This window comes from Citrus sinensis, chromosome 5 (genome assembly GCF_022201045.2).
Source record: "Citrus sinensis cultivar Valencia sweet orange chromosome 5, DVS_A1.0, whole genome shotgun sequence".
Classification (NCBI taxonomy): domain Eukaryota; kingdom Viridiplantae; phylum Streptophyta; class Magnoliopsida; order Sapindales; family Rutaceae; genus Citrus; species Citrus sinensis.
Window position 1 is genome coordinate 15,627,229 of NC_068560.1, and position 15,805 is coordinate 15,643,033.

At 32.5% G+C, this 15,805-nt stretch overlaps 2 protein-coding genes across 8 annotated transcripts; both read left to right on the plus strand.

Moving 5' to 3' along the window:
- The first annotated feature begins 711 nt into the window (after positions 1–711).
- On the plus strand, positions 712–9,825 carry LOC102608598 (pentatricopeptide repeat-containing protein At1g11290, chloroplastic). Of its 3 annotated transcripts, XM_052441401.1 has the most exons (6): positions 712–3,471; positions 3,734–6,133; positions 6,252–7,797; positions 9,263–9,339; positions 9,429–9,491; positions 9,791–9,825. In XM_052441401.1, exon 1 carries the CDS (start codon positions 784–786, stop codon positions 3,220–3,222), a length of 2,439 nt encoding a protein of 812 aa, XP_052297361.1. In that variant the 5' UTR covers positions 712–783; the 3' UTR covers positions 3,223–3,471; positions 3,734–6,133; positions 6,252–7,797; positions 9,263–9,339; positions 9,429–9,491; positions 9,791–9,825. The 3 variants fall into 3 exon arrangements, with proteins under 3 accessions (XP_052297361.1, XP_052297362.1, XP_024949855.2); XM_052441402.1 differs by lacking the exons at positions 6,252–7,797; positions 9,263–9,339; positions 9,429–9,491; positions 9,791–9,825 and having other exon boundaries at positions 3,734–3,861; positions 6,060–6,250; XM_025094087.2 differs by lacking the exons at positions 6,252–7,797; positions 9,263–9,339; positions 9,429–9,491; positions 9,791–9,825 and having other exon boundaries at positions 3,734–3,837; positions 6,060–6,250.
- Positions 7,649–11,257, plus strand: LOC102609466 (uncharacterized protein At2g29880). Of its 5 annotated transcripts, XM_006494573.4 has the most exons (5): positions 9,265–9,339; positions 9,418–9,491; positions 9,791–10,146; positions 10,231–10,816; positions 10,909–11,257. In XM_006494573.4, the coding sequence occupies exons 3-4, from the start codon at positions 9,793–9,795 to the stop codon at positions 10,789–10,791; spliced, it is 915 nt and encodes a 304-aa protein (XP_006494636.2). In that variant the 5' UTR covers positions 9,265–9,339; positions 9,418–9,491; positions 9,791–9,792; the 3' UTR covers positions 10,792–10,816; positions 10,909–11,257. The 5 variants fall into 5 exon arrangements, with proteins under 5 accessions (XP_006494637.2, XP_006494635.2, XP_052297363.1 ...); XM_006494572.4 differs by lacking the exon at positions 9,265–9,339 and adding an exon at positions 7,724–7,797 and having other exon boundaries at positions 10,231–11,257; XM_052441403.1 differs by lacking the exon at positions 9,418–9,491 and adding an exon at positions 7,726–7,797 and having other exon boundaries at positions 9,263–9,339; positions 10,231–11,257.
- The last annotated feature ends 4,548 nt before the right edge of the window (positions 11,258–15,805 follow it).

Here is a 15,805-nt window from a genome sequence, read left to right on the forward strand (position 1 = left end):
ATATTTAAATTATTGTGAAATAATAATTAGGTGCTACACTATTTCTTTTTACTATTTAAATTATTATGAAATAATAATTAGGTGCTGCACTGAAATATTTTACTACAAAGAATTATAAAATATTACATTTTACTATTGTAAAATATTATATTTTACTACAAAGAATTCTGTTAGTTAGTCGTAGTTGATCTATAAAATACTAATTGTACCCTTAATTTAAGGAGAAAAAACAAATAAATTCTAATAATTTTTTTTTTTTTACTGTTGTATCAAAAGCCTAAAAAGTTAAATAAAAGCTTACATTTATACAAAAGACCTGTAACCTAAGGTTTATTGTAATATGTTACAATAAATTTTTGTTCAATTACATATCAATTTAATTTTAATTGTTAGTTATGGTTATCGTTAAAAATTAACAAACGTACATACATATGTACAAACAATCATAAACATTTTAAATATTAAATGATAAAGTTTATATTTAATTTATAATAAACAAATTTATAGTTTTTTAATTTTTTTAATTTCTATTGATGATTAAAAATTAAAATTATTTGAACAAAAAATTATTTAGGACAACGGTTAATATTTAGTTAAAAATTTTTATTGCCTTTCATTATTTTATTGTCCAAGTTAAAATATACAATTACAAATTTACTTTGACAAAAATACCCTTTAGTTATGAATTTCCATAACATTGTCGTTGAGTTCGTTATCCCGTTGTACGTAACTTTAAAAATCTCCATCTCCCTCATCAACAGAAAGCAGGAAATGTAACCAGAGATGAGCTCACACTCACAGTGTCAGCTCTCAGTTTTCACAAACTCAACACCAACTCAAACTCTCCACGAACACAAACACACGCTTTCACAAAGAGCATACATCCCCTCTCGCATCTACAGGCACCCTTCGGCTCTCCTCCTCGAGGTCTGCACATCCCTCAAAGAGCTCCGGCGAATCCTGCCTCTCATCATCAAAAGCGGCCTCTGCGATCAACACCTCTTCCAAACCAAGCTCGTTAGCTTGTTCTGCAAATACAACAGCCTCTCCGATGCCGCCCGTGTTTTCGAGCCCATTCCCGACAAACTCGACGCCCTTTATCACACCATGCTCAAAGGGTATGCTAAATTTGCCTCCTTAGACGATGCCGTTTCATTTTTAATTCGAATGAGGTATGATGATGTTGCCCCTGTTGTGTATAATTATACTTATTTGTTGAAAGTTTGTGGCGATGTTGGGGAGATTAGGAGGGGTAAGGAGATTCACGGGCAGTTGATAGTTAATGGGTTTTCGTTGGATTTGTTTGCGATGACTGGGGTTGTCAATATGTATGCCAAATGTGGGCAAATTGAGGAGGCGTATAAGATGTTTGATAGAATGCCTGAGAGAGATTTGGTTTCTTGGAATACTATTGTTGCTGGGTTTGCGCAGAATGGGTTTGCGGAGTTGGCGTTGGATTTAGTTACTCGGATGCATGAAGAAGGGCGGCGAGGTGATTTTATAACTATTGTGTCGATTTTGCCTGCTGTTGCGAATGTGGGGTCTTTGAGAATTGGGAAGGCTGTTCATGGGTATGCTATGAGAGCTGGGTTTGATTCGATTGTGAATGTTTCTACTGCTTTGGTTGATATGTATGCAAAATGTGGGCGTGTTGAGACTGCTCGATTGGTTTTTGATGGGATGAAAAGTAGGAATGTTGTTTCGTGGAATTCAATGATTGCTGCGTATGTAGAGGGTGGTAATCCTGAAGAAGCGATGAGAATTTTTCAGAAGATGTTGGACCAAGGAGTGGAACCAACAAATGTTACTATTATGGAAGCATTGCATGCTTGTGCCGATCTGGGTGATCTTAAGCGAGGAATATTTGTTCATAAGTTGTTGGATCAGTTGAAACTTGGAACTGATGTTTCTATGACTAATTCATTGATTTCCATGTATTCCAAGTGTAAGAAAGTTGATATAGCTGCTGATATATTTTCAAAACTTCAGGGAAAAACACTAGTATCTTGGAATGCCATGATATTAGGTTATGCACAGAATGGTCGTGTAAATGAGGCTTTAAATTACTTTTGTAAGATGCGATCTAAGAACATAAAACCAGATTCATTTACAATGGTGAGTGTAATTCCTGCTTTGGCAGAGCTATCAGTTATACGCTATGCAAAATGGATTCATGCACTTGTTATAAGGAGTTGTTTCGAAAAGAATGTTTTTGTGATGACTGCTCTTATTGACATGTATGCAAAATGTGGAGCTGTTGGTACAGCAAGAGCACTCTTTGACATGATGAATGAGCGGCATGTGACAACGTGGAATGTCATGATAGATGGATATGGCACCCATGGGCTTGGAAAAGCTGCCGTAGAACTGTTCAATAAAATGCTGGAGGGGCCCACAAAGCCAAATGATATTACTTTTCTGTGTGCTATCTCAGCTTGCAGCCACTCAGGTTTGGTTGAAGAGGGGATTCACTACTTTACTAGCATGAAGAAAGATTATGGCATTCAGCCTGTAATGGATCATTATGGTGCCATGGTTGACCTTCTTGGCCGAGCTGGGCGCCTTAATGAAGCTTGGGATTTCATTCAAAAGATGCCCATTGAGCCAGGTATCACTGTGTTTGGGGCCATGTTGGGTGCTTGCAAGATCCATAAAAATGTTGAGCTAGGGGAGAAGGCTGCCAACAGGCTGTTTGAATTAGACCCAGATGAAGGTGGGTATCATGTATTGCTGGCCAACATATATGCCGCAGCGTCACTGTGGGACAAACTAGCCAAAGTGAGAACTATAATGGAGAAGAAAGGGCTCCAGAAAACTCCCGGCTGCAGTTTAGTGGAGTTGAAAAATGAGGTTCACAGTTTCTATTCTGGAAGCACAAGCCATCCTCAATCCAAAAGGATATATACTTTCCTTGAGACATTAATTGACGAGATCAAAGCAGCTGGTTATGTGCCTGATACCAATTCCATTCATGATGTGGAAGATTATGTTCAGGAGAATCTGCTCAGCAGCCACAGTGAGAAGCTGGCTATTGCATTCGGACTTCTAAATAGCAGTCAGGGCTCAACAATACACATTAGGAAAAATCTACGTGTTTGTGGTGATTGTCATAACGCAACCAAGTACATTTCCCTTGTGACTGGACGTGAAATCATAGTACGTGATATGCACAGGTTCCATTGTTTCAAGAACGGAGTCTGTTCTTGTGGGGATTATTGGTGAATTTTCACTGATATATGAACAATTCTTGTTGCCATCACGAGCTATTAGTGTAGATTTCATTGGGACAGTTTTCGACTGCAGATACACTTAAGTTCCCGATAAAATTTTGATGATTCTTTTAATCTATAGAACTTGAAGCTAATTGGGTATTGCTTCCTGATTGACTGATAAACAGAGGTTTCACTGAGAAGGCACACTTGAAATTTGGAAGATCACCTGGCATCTGTGTTCCTGAGCAGCAAACCTGAGGTACTTACTGTATAATCTTTGGATTTGTTCTATCAACACCACGTAGTTGTATGTTCTTATTCATTTTTACTGTAGCAAAGTGACAGTTGTTAATCTAAAGAAAAAAACTTGCCTCCCTGCAGTATATGCATATTAAAAAAAAAAAAGACAAAATAATTTCATATCAAATTCAAATGTTTGCTTATGTAATGCCACCTCACTGCACTTTACTATCTCCCACGTGATGTGCACAATTATTTCATATTTTTATTTATTTTTTCAGTTAAATAAGCTTTTCTGTTGATTTCATTGAGATCGAATTAGACATATGTGCCAACTTATCGTGATCGACTCAGACACATATCGGCTTTGTTACCAGGACTGAAGGTGATGTCTTCTTTCTATTTATTCGTAAGTTTTCAACACCGATCATAATTCTTCCATATTAAAAATTAGGGGACTAGTGTTACATTCAATGAAATTTTTCAGTTTTTCGATATTTACTTTCTAACACCGAATATAGCTTTTCGATATTGAAAACTAGGGGATTGGTATTTGGGGTTAGATTTTGCTAATGTCACTAAGGGGGTAGCCAAGCTGACTTGTCTTAGAATTATAGTAGTGACAAGATGGGTGAAATTTACTAGTTCGACCTGAAATTCTACTTGTTCAACCTAGAAGCCAATTTGCCCAACTTGAAAATCTACTAATCCGACTTGAAAATCTATTAGTCCAACTTAGAAACCTTAATTGCTGACCTGGAGATCTGCCAAGCCGACCTGAAAATATGTTTGTCCAAGTCATGTCAAACCTGCTCTAAACATGTCCCATTCTTTAGCGAAGTTAAGTGCCATGACCTTTTAAGCCACCCTTAACTGGTACAATCTGCTTGCAACTGTTGAGGAAGTGAGCTAAGATCAAGGAAATAACTGACTACGGAGATAAGTATCTTTAAGCTAGAGGGGCCATCATAGGTTAGCAAATTCAACTGAGAACTAGCAAATTCAACTGAGAACTCTACAAAACATCGACCGCATGACCATCTACTTCTACATGATCTTCAACAACACCCAAAATCCCATGAACTTCAGCTTATTTTTAGTTTTATCAATTCATTTTCCTTCCCCTATATACCAAATATCTGATTTAAGTATCAGGGGATTTAAGCCGGAACCCTCTTCAATGTATTCTAACCATGTTTTGCGGTTGGTAGGTGGAGAGTTATGTTCAGATCAACGTTTGAGTTAGTATTCGTCTCGTTGTCCCCTAGATAATAAATTCAACTTTTGAGTTCGTTTTTCAACATCAACAATTTATGACCAAAGTTTTATGTTTTATAAATAATAGACATCTCAAGCTTTCTATTGAACTACTAAAATTCTGAGCATTAAATTCATTAGAATTTCGGAAGTTGAAATACCGTTTCTGTAAAATAATGAATTTCTGCAGTAGTTCCAATTTGGATGATTTTTCTTATTGGTAAAAGATATTCAACAATTTTGAAAATTTTATTACGCATGCATTCAAAAATAAAGTGATTTCTGAATGTAATTTCGACTCTTTATAAGGATGAGAAAATTTTATTTTAAATCCCACATGGTTGAATAGAATCTCTACAAAGTTTTTGGATTTCAAAATGTTTAGGATGATCAAAATTTTAATTGTTTAGCAGGTTTGATGTTTTCGTGTCTAAGATGGTTGGGGTATAAAGGAATACTATTAAGTTATGACTACATGATGATATTGATATGAATGTTATTCTAATGATTATATTGCGTAGGTGAGCTCATATTATTATTGAGATATTGATTGCTTGATTCAAATTGAGATGAGTGAATTTATACATAAAGTTTAATATATAAAAATGAAAATATTAGTGTTTGTATTATGAATTGGCATTCTATAGTTTTCTTATTATGATATATCTCATTTTTTATTTTTTTTCATGCGAACATATTTTTAAGCCGCGAAGTTTAATAGAGCCAATTTTTAAACTTATTAAACTGCACGACTTTATAGTGTATTGAAAATTAACTTTATTGTCGTGCAGCTTAATAGCGTGTCAGCATTAAAAAAATAGGGTGCTTGCATATGATTTTATATATTTATAGTCTTTCTATAATACAGACATTTTTACTTTGTTAAAGTGAGATTGTTACTAAAATACCAAAAAAACACATGTTTTAATACATTGAAAATTATGTTTTTTTGGTTGGTTAGTGTATTAAAATATGTGTTTTTTTTTTAACTAGTATTCTCACTTTAATAAAGTGAAGATACTCTCACCGATGAATTTCTTTTTAAAATTATACTTTTCCAAAACTGTTTTCTAAGTGACTTTAAAAAATACTTTATTTTCTATAAATTGTAGTTGAAAAACTTTGTTAATTAACTGTCTTATTTGAGCATTTTATTGATAGATTATTTAATTACTGATATTGAAAAAAAGAAAAGAAAATTGTGTTTAAAGCTTTAGCTCATTGTCCGTAGTTATTATTACTGGTATGATTAAACAGCTAGTTGTATTAGCATTGTGTATACCTATATTGACTATTATTGAAGGGTATAATATCCTGATTGATTAATTGGCCAGATCGTTGGGATTACAGGTGATATATATTGGTTGGTCAGGTCACCAAATGTACAAGTGCAATTGATTAAAAGAAGATTTTATTATCAACTGGTAATTGTCTAAAATGATTATATATGTCTTGTCATACTTGTACATTATATCATAGGACGATTATTGTTTTCAATTCAAACTTAGCGACTAACAAAATAAAATTATTTGAAAATCACAGGGGTGAATGAAGATGGTATTTAATTATTGGTCAAGTTATGTTTTCGAAGTAGTTTTATACTAAGTTTATGAAATGTTTTATTGAATCAAATTAAAACCTAATAGTAATTACTGGTGTGAAGTTATCAACGGAAACTGTCCCTACGAGATAATTGTACTTGGCAAATTTGATTTTTTTTTTAATTGATGAAAACGCATAAATTTTACAAAATAATAAAAAAAAACAATGTCGATATTTCATGAAACTAATTTTGAACTAAATTCACTTTAACCGACTTTCATTTAAAATCACTTTAACCAAACACTAGATAGCTGCTGGACTGTTGGACTATAATCCTGAAGGAGCAAAATTCTTCTTCAAGCTCCCCAAAAGGTTCGAACGCCAGTCTCGTATATGGAAAAGACACACCGATGTTTAAGCTAAGATTTAGGTCATGAGAAAATATAGGAAAATTAATAATAAATCTTGTTTTTAGTTCCAATTTTTTTTTTTTTTTTTTTTTGCCTCCTTTTATGAGTAAGAGAGAATCTTGTAGTTCCTTCTTGAGAATTAATGTCCGAGTCTCTTTTAATTAACTCAAAAGGCCTATGTTTGCAAGCACTTTCAACTTGAGGGAGATTAAACCATCTATTTTTCTTTTAAGATTATTTTGGTCTCTCTCACTTAGGTTCTGTTTGGAATTGAGATATTGTAATTTTTAAACTATAGTTATTATAAAAAAATTATAAATATAAACAAAAATTAATAATATATAGTAAATATAAAATTTAAATAATAATTTTGATAAAATTATTAAATATATAATAATTTTTTTTTATTATACAACGAATCAACATAACTTTCAATCTACAACAGCACTTCGTGTTGTACCTTTTAAGGTATAATTGCCCAACCATAGTTATTTGTGATGTGACCTTAAGTAATTTTACTAACTCACGGTGCGGCATAAGTGACTATGTTTCATGGGACTTGCAAATATCAAATCTATCCCTATTTGTATTGCTTAATCTTTTATAGGGGCATATTATATAAACACAATAAAAACGAATCCATTGACAAACTTATAATTGAGTGATATAAATCACCTTAACTCATGAATTTTGGCTTTTTATAACATCTTAAATTAAGTGATAAACAATTTTTTACCCCTCTAAAAATTAAAAAGAAAGAAAGCATCAAAGCACCTGCTCCCTCCGGATTTCAAATTAAGAGGACATATGAATACGTGGCAGCTTATGATAGCCCGGTTATGGAATCACCGAAACGGCAACGTATCGACGAATTGAAACTTTTTCTCACCACGCGTTTGGTTTTCGAGAAAGTGTGTCTTCTCTGCTGGGAAAATTTTTAACCTTTTTTTTATTTTCTTCTCGAGAAAAAAGGAATACGAAAAGGAAAAATAAAATAAAATAAAAACCCTAATCACCTGAGAAATGAATTGAAGAATGACAGACGGCTTCCGTCATTGATCTTCTTAAACGCCGCCGTCTCAGAGCATCTCTTTCGACGATCAGGTATCATCAACACACGATTCCGCTCAGCTCAGGTATCTATCTGTTCTTTCGAACTGAGAATTTGGAGCATTAAATTATTAAATAGAGATTTTCAAATCTTTGCAGTGAGTTGCTAGTTTGAGTGTTTTGATAGAATAAAACATATTTTAGTAATTTTTGATATGGTCAGCATTTTTGACCTTCTTTTGTAGCTTTCTTATTTCATGCATGTAGAAAAATTATTGCATAGGATTTGATTACTTGTCATTTTTTTTTTCAAAAAATAATATTTAGGCATTACAGGGATCAATTTTTTTTTAATTTGTTTTTATTCAAGTAATTAAACGTATTGGTATTTTCTTTGAGGTTTAGTATTGTCATAGCTTGTAGAATGGAATCGCCAGCTGTCGGGTATAAGTGCTTGGGTTGGTTGGTAAGCATTAGCTACCAAGTAAAAACGGGAGTTTACAACACATTTTTAACTTTGTGCTTTCAAAATCAAGAAGAAGCCTGTTCGAAAACAAGGTGTTCAGCCTTCTCAACATTTACCTCTTGGGTTCGGGTCTCATGTAATATGCGTGTGTGGTTAATTAATAAAATTAGAAAAAAAAAAGGCAGACACTTGTTCAATGACGTCAAATGTAGAAATACTATGGTTTAATGTTGGGAATTTTCAGAGTTGTAGAGTAAGCTGGCTGTACTCTGATAACACTTAAGTTGTTGTTGATGCTATATCTAAGTTTTTGTTTATATAATTGTAGTTTCAGTTAGTTAAAGATATGTGATATGTGCTAAAATCTGACTTGTCTACCATGTCAAACTTTAAGGCCTTCCAAGTAAGAGATGGAGTCTTTATTACTGATAACATGAATAGGCCATATTGGTTACTGAAAGGGCTTGATTAGTGGGAAAGCTTTTTTTGATGAATAGCTCCTTCCCACTTTCAACAAAATACTTCCAAGTTCATGTTCTTACCAAAGTAAGATACTCCTAAGGTCATGCTTTGCATGGTCAGATGCTCTTGGGATTGGTAAATGCTCCAGTTATGCTTGATTTTGTATTTTGCAGTAACAGAAATGGGACTGAACAGTAATCATAAGGGGTCATTGAAATGTATGAATGAATTCCCTACATGGGGTCCTTGGAATTAGCCTTTAAACTTTGGAGGTAGTTGGAAAGCAGGGAAAGTTTAATTTCAATGTTCGTGCCCAGATTTTGGTTATGTCTGCATATTAGGGCCATATTGAGTTGAATCATTTATTTTATTTTATTTTTCAGTGTCAGTATTTTTTATTTGTTATGCTCCTTTAGCTCGTGAGTTTTCTAGTTTTAATGTTTGTATAGTGGCTATAACTGCAGTTTGCGGATCCTATTTTGATTGAATCATTTTTGGCCCCTTTGCATAAAGCTTGGTTTAACCGTGATTTTACAAATTACAAACTTCTAGCTGCAATGTTCTCCTGAAAATATTGAACTGGTCAGGAATTAGACTAATAGGAAGTTTGTACATTCTTCCAGTTTAGCACAGTTGGATTGGGGGAATATGCTAGCATCTTGAAACCTATGTTACACACTGTAATTAATTTCCTTCTGAGGTATGACTGCTTCTCTGGGTATGATTGCTTAGGTTAATTTTTTCTTTTCTTTCTTTTCATTGTTTTCTATTGAACAAGATGAGAAGCAGCCAATCAACAATATGGAATAGAGAACATCATCATAAGCCTCTTGAAGGAATCTTAACCATCAGGTGTCACTCAACCTTTATCTTCACTATTCTGAAAAATGGCATTACTTACTTTGCTTAGTTTCTTTGAAACTGCATTTACTATCATTGATTGTGCAGTCACCTTGCTGTATTTGTAGTACTTGTGCATTATGTGTTCTCTTATATTGCTTCTACTTGATACCATTTAGATATTGTTGCGGCTGCAAAGCTCTTTCGTACCTAAAGAAAGATTTGAGCTTCTTTTGTCAATTTTGAATTAACCAATTGTCTTTACGTCTATTGACCAAATAGGTAGTTATATTTTTTCTTCCTGGTTTTAGGAATGGATCAATATGAGTATCAAGGACAGAGAAGGGAGATGAAGCATAAAGGAAGAAATGTTGTGTGGTCAATTGCAATGGACAAGTGTCTAATTGAAGCTCTTGCTATTCAGGCTAGAACTGGGAATAAAATTGACAAGTGCTTTAATGAGAATGCATATACTGCTGCCTGTATTGCCGTCAACACCCGTTTTAATTTAAACTTAAATAATCAAAAGGTTGTTAACCGTCTAAAGACAATTAAGAAAAGGTATAAGGTAATGAGGGATTTGCTGAGTCAAGATGGATTCCACTGGAATCCCAATACAAAGATGATTGAATGTGATAATGATGATTTATGGAAGAGATACATCGCGGTAATTCTTTCCCTCTAAATTTTAATCTCAGCAAATTGTGCATTCTCTTATCTAATACCAGTGAGTTTTAATTATATGGATTAGGCACACCCTGATGCAAGAGGATTTCGAGGGAAGCAGATTGAGATGTATGACGAACTGAAAATAGTTTGTGGCAATTATCAAGCACCAAGTCGTTGGGCTAAGACAAAGGACGGAAGCCATCCAACCGAGATTAGGAACTGTGAAGATGATTCTGCTTCATTCCTTTCACCTAGTTCAGAAGAGGCGAGTGATACAGATGGAACAGAGTCGTATACTGGATCACCCGAATATATGCCAGATGGTAGTCAAGATCCTCCTCTAGTACCACCTTTGAGACAACTTCCAAAAAGGCCTCGTGGCTCGGATGCTCTTCAGGATGCCATGTTGGCAGTGGCATCCAGCATACGAAAGTTGGCTGATGCAATGGAGCGAAGTAAGACTGCAATCAATGCTTCAGAACTTTTACAGGCTGTAATGGAGATCGATGGTCTGGAAGAGGCTAAACAAATGTATGCTTTTGAGTATTTGAATGCAGACCCCATTAAAGCCAGAGCCTTCATGACATACGATCCTCGGATGAGGAAGATATATTTGTTCCGGCAGTTTTGGTGGTGGAAGTGACCAGGAGCTAGCTTGGGATATTTTGGTATATAGATTACAAAATTGTGGGAATATTACGATTGGTGAATGTTTATGCATAGAATGTTTTCTTATTGACGTTTTGAAGTGAATGTACAGATCTTAGATGTTCTCAAGGTTACGATTTAAGGATAGAAGCTGCTTGCGCCCAGAAAAGTTTCCAGCCTCTTTGCTGCCTTGATGGAGTGAAGCTAATTGTGGGTATAAGGTCTTCACTTATTTTGTTACACTTCCTCGTAAGGCATCTGCAGCGCATTGTTCTTGCACTCAAGCTACTTGTAGACTCTAATTTTTTTTTGACACCACCGAACATTATTGTATTGATCCTCTACTGCCAACTCTGTTCTAAGTCAGTGTCTTGTACAATTTTTGCATCAGGCTGCTTTTTATGTTTGAAGCCTTTTCTGTACTTTCACTAATTTCGTTTAAAAGTTGAGTTTGGTCTCGAGTAATTTGTTTGATCGCGATGATGCCCGTTGAGAGTTCTCTTCAATAAATAGACTGAGGGATATGAGTGAGATGTGGCGAAAAGTTATGTGTATAAATAGTCTTAGGCTCTGTTTACTACAGTTTTTCTAGTAGAGCTTATTTAATTAGAGTTTTTGTTAGTAGAGTTTTTATAAATAGAATTTTTACTCAAAAAATTTTAGTTATTTGATTGTCAATAAGAGCTTTTATTAAAAATTTATGGAATTACTTTAATAGGAAAGTTTTTTAAAATTATGCTATGAAAATAATAAAATAAGAATGTCAAATAAATAAAGAATATTTTAGATGTTTTAACATTTAAAAAAGTTTTTTAACTTTTACTTCCAAAAGTTAAAAATTTGAACTTTTATTAGTGAAGGTAAAATAATTTATTTAAATTTCAAAAATTCTACCAAAAAAAAATCAAACAATAACAAAAATTATGATAATAGTTTCCGTGATTAAATAATCACTTATGACTATTAAATAAGTCATACTAAATATGCACTTGAACTTAATTTTCACATCTCTTAATTATCCTCTTAGAACCCCCTTTCAGTTATAATTAAAAATAAAAATTGAGCAGAATTTATGAGAGCAAGACTAATTAAAAAGGGGTGAGATAATTAAAATTGTCTTTAATCGTAATTTCCTGTTTTTTGGAGAGAGGCCCGGGGGGGGGGGGGGGGGGTTGTAGGCAAATGGAGTGCTAATAGCTATTCTCAGAGATTCGGGCCTCAGCTTTGTGAATCAGGCCCCACCTTTGCTTTAAATTTTGAATTAACTGACAACATTTGATTCCCTAACTTACAGGAAAATCTCAATTAAGTAGTGTTTGTGTTAATGTCTAAATCGGAATATGTTTGAATTTGGTTAGAATTTAAATAGGTCTGAATACATATATTTAAATAACATATTTATTTTTCTTTTGCTAATATCTAAATATAAGTGTAAAATTGTTTGTTTTTCAAAAATAAAACATATGAAATATAATGTTTTGACATATATAACCTCATACATATTAACAATACTTATGTTTTATTAATTAAACACAGACAAGTTATAAATAAATTATTTGATTAGCCAAAAAAATTGATAATGTTTACTTAACAAAGCATGAAAAATAAAACATATATCTAATACATGTATTTTTTTACATTGATATATGGCACTTATAATCTTATATTTAGTATATTTTATTGATTTTTTTTGTTAATTACATAAGTCAATCAAGAATTATTTAATCATTTGAATTAAAATTAATGTATTAAATAAAATTTAAAATATATTATAAAAACTATAAATATAAATACAAAGAGATGGACCTATATATTATAAAACACACTCATCTAAAATTCTATTATGTTTAAAATTCTCATTCACAAAAAATGGATAATAAAAAAATAATTCATATAATAGGAAATAAATTTGTTTAATAAGGGTATTAACAAGAGATAATATCAAAGTTCCATTAAGATATTTTACTATTTAGATAAAAGTTAAAATATTTGACTTTTTTCATTTAGATTTAAACATCTTATAATCAGATATAAATGATAAAAAAACAAACATATTAAAAACTATAAAAGTCTGAAAATAAGTAAAATTCAAACTTAGGACAAAAAACAAATAGCCCCTAAGACTATAGTTTATGTTTTGGTAAACATCATTTTTGTGAAATTCTAATGGCTATATAAAGAGAGGTATTCCACAATTGCAAAAGCACAACATAGAGCATAAAACAGAGAAGCAAAATTCGACCTCTTCCCTAGAGAACTCAGATCTGGTACATAATGTTGTGTTGATTTATTTTCTTGTTTTCTTCATTTAAGTCTTGTAACGAGACTATTTCTTTTTATCTCTGTGGAGAGTTTATGTGGATTTTGTATCCCTAAACATTGAAGAATTGAAGAATTACTATTGATTACTTTGCGAAGTGGCTTTAGGATCGAGGATCAAGAGGGGTATCAGTTATTCAAGTGAAGCAAATTCAGTCCAAGGTTGAGTAAGCTATATGGTGATAAACTGTAAGTGAAAGTCTTAAGTTTCGTTAATCCATAGGTTATAACATCTTAACTTAATGAATTGCTTTTCATCTGGGTGTGGCCTCGAGGATATAGGATTGTTTAATCTAAACCACGTAAAAATCTCTGTGTCATATAATTTTTGTAATTTATTGTTCTGTCAGCAAAATTAATGTTTATGATGTGGATGAATAGAAACTAAGAATCGAGTTTTCTGAAAATTAATCTAGCGTATTCTTAATATAATTAGGTTAATTATATTGGAGATTTCTCAAGCTTTATTCTTTTAAGGAATTTAATTAATTATTTATAGGTTTTAATTGTCTACATCTATTGGTAATAGATTTAAATTCCTTTCAAACTGTACTTTGTTTTTATATTTAAAATAAAGTATTCTCATTCAGAGGTTCCCAAAAAAAAAAGAGAAAAAAAAGAAACTTTCAAGCAGTAGTTTCACAAATCAAGGGAAACATCCAATAACAAGAAATCGAAAATATAAAGCAAGAAATCTGAACAAATTTTCCTTAGATTAATAAAATCCTAGTCTTAAAAGGCTAGGATTTTGTTCCAAATAAGAGTTTCTTTCCTCTTATAATTCCTATAAATCTGAATATAAATAAATATGATATGCTTGCCTTACTTGTCTCCTAAGAAATATATAGAACATTTAATGAACTTTTTATTTGAATCAACTTCTTCCTCTAAATAAATCCTACGCACCAATTGTAAAATCATGTCACTAATTGACTTGTTAAATTAAACATCTAATTAAATTAGGAAACAATATTCTTAATAAATTGGAATTTCATTAAATTAGTTAGGAATTTAATAAATTAAACCTTATTACAGATATTCAGTAAATAAAATTTCAATTTACTAAACTTACCATAAGATGTCAATTCTATAAATAATAGGCTTAACACAATTCATTAGCGGATATGGTAAACCTTATCCCTCCTTAAATGCTCATTAAATGCATAAAGCTAAGATGATATAAAATCTTAAGAAGACCATGAATGTAGGACCTACATTACCAAAAATGGCAATTTGAAAAGCCACTTGCATCTCTAGAAGAAAGAGCGTTAATCTTTGAAGGAGAGAAATCCTACCAAGGGATGTGAGTACGTTGACGACCCAAGTTTGACTAAAGACTTTTGCAATGCAAGTACATTGAACCAAATATTGAACCAACCCCTATTAAAGGCATTTTCAACAACTAGAATGATAGCAAACAAATAAAGTTTTTTTATTAAATTATTAATTAATAGTACAATAACTCAAAATAAAAAATATGTTTTCTTTGATTAATTTTTTAAAAAAAAATTCAAACTCTAGAACTAGACATCCACGTCTATTCCATTAATCCGTTATCTAATTAGCTAGCTAGGTACTATTTTAGTTAGTTTAGAAAGTGTACTGTTTGATCATTAACATCGTAAACTTGATGAAATCGTAATAACTACGTAGAAGTATTGAAAGTGCAAAATTCAATACAATAAAATTTAAACAAATACCCTATCCTCTCCTTACTCATGTGAGCAGGATTGAACCTTTAAATTAGTTCAAGAGATTTTACTGGTTTAAGTAGGACCATGCCATAAATATTATGATTGTTTTAATGGAACTTATTTTAGGATGAGAACATTCAAGTCTTTTTGACAATTTAAATAAAAAATTATGATTTTGGCCAATAATGACTGTAATATGGAAATCTGATAGCTAGTGCAACAAATAGGGATAACTGGTTCTACCCTTTTCTTTTACTTTAATCCTCCTTAATTACACGAGGAAGAGTAGAGAGTTCAAGAAAATGCAGAGGCATCGGATGACAGAGTCAGAGTTCTCCGTGGGAAATCTAATCCCCAAATGAAACTGCTAGAAGATCTCATCGGATGATGGAGTAGAAGATCTCATTCAAGGAACTGCTGGAGGATACGGAATACTCAACATGCCGTGAAGGAAAATTTAAGTGAACTGGTAGTAGTGGGGAAAGGAGAAAAGAGAAGCAGATTTACTAAAGACTGATACCTAAAGCGGGTTTGACGACTTATAGTGAATCCGACACCGTAAGTCCAAATTTCATTAATTTTTCAACACGCCGTGGGCATGTCATTGTCTTGACAAGTCATCAAGACAATGACATACCCTAAAGTATGCAGAATACTCAACTTGCCGTGAAGGGAAATTCAAGTGGGGAAAGGAGAAAAAAAAAAGAAGAAAATTAATTCATTGACCCACTAGATGATAAATTATAGAAAATGAAAGGAAATGTAAACACAGGTCAAGTTCGATAGATCCTATTAAAGATTTTTTTTTTTTTTTTTTGGATAGATTGTTAATAACACATTAAATCAATTTTTTTTTCTTTATTTTGGTGGGACGTTGCCTCATCAGAAGTTAATTTTTGTTAGCTAATGGCTTAATCATCAGTTCCAACTTTCATTACTTTTGCATCCATGCCATTCATGCATTTTTCAGTAACGATAAGACTCTCACTAGTCTGG

Coding starts and splice junctions, on each gene's coding strand:
- LOC102609466 (XM_006494574.4), top strand. CDS start 9,793: ATGGATCAATATGAGTATCAAGGACAGAGAAGGGAGATGAAGCATAAA. Junction 10,147..10,230: donor TATGGAAGAGATACATCGCG/GTAATTCTTTCC, acceptor TATATGGATTAG/GCACACCCTGATGCAAGAGG.
- LOC102608598 (XM_052441401.1), top strand. CDS start 784: ATGAGCTCACACTCACAGTGTCAGCTCTCAGTTTTCACAAACTCAACA.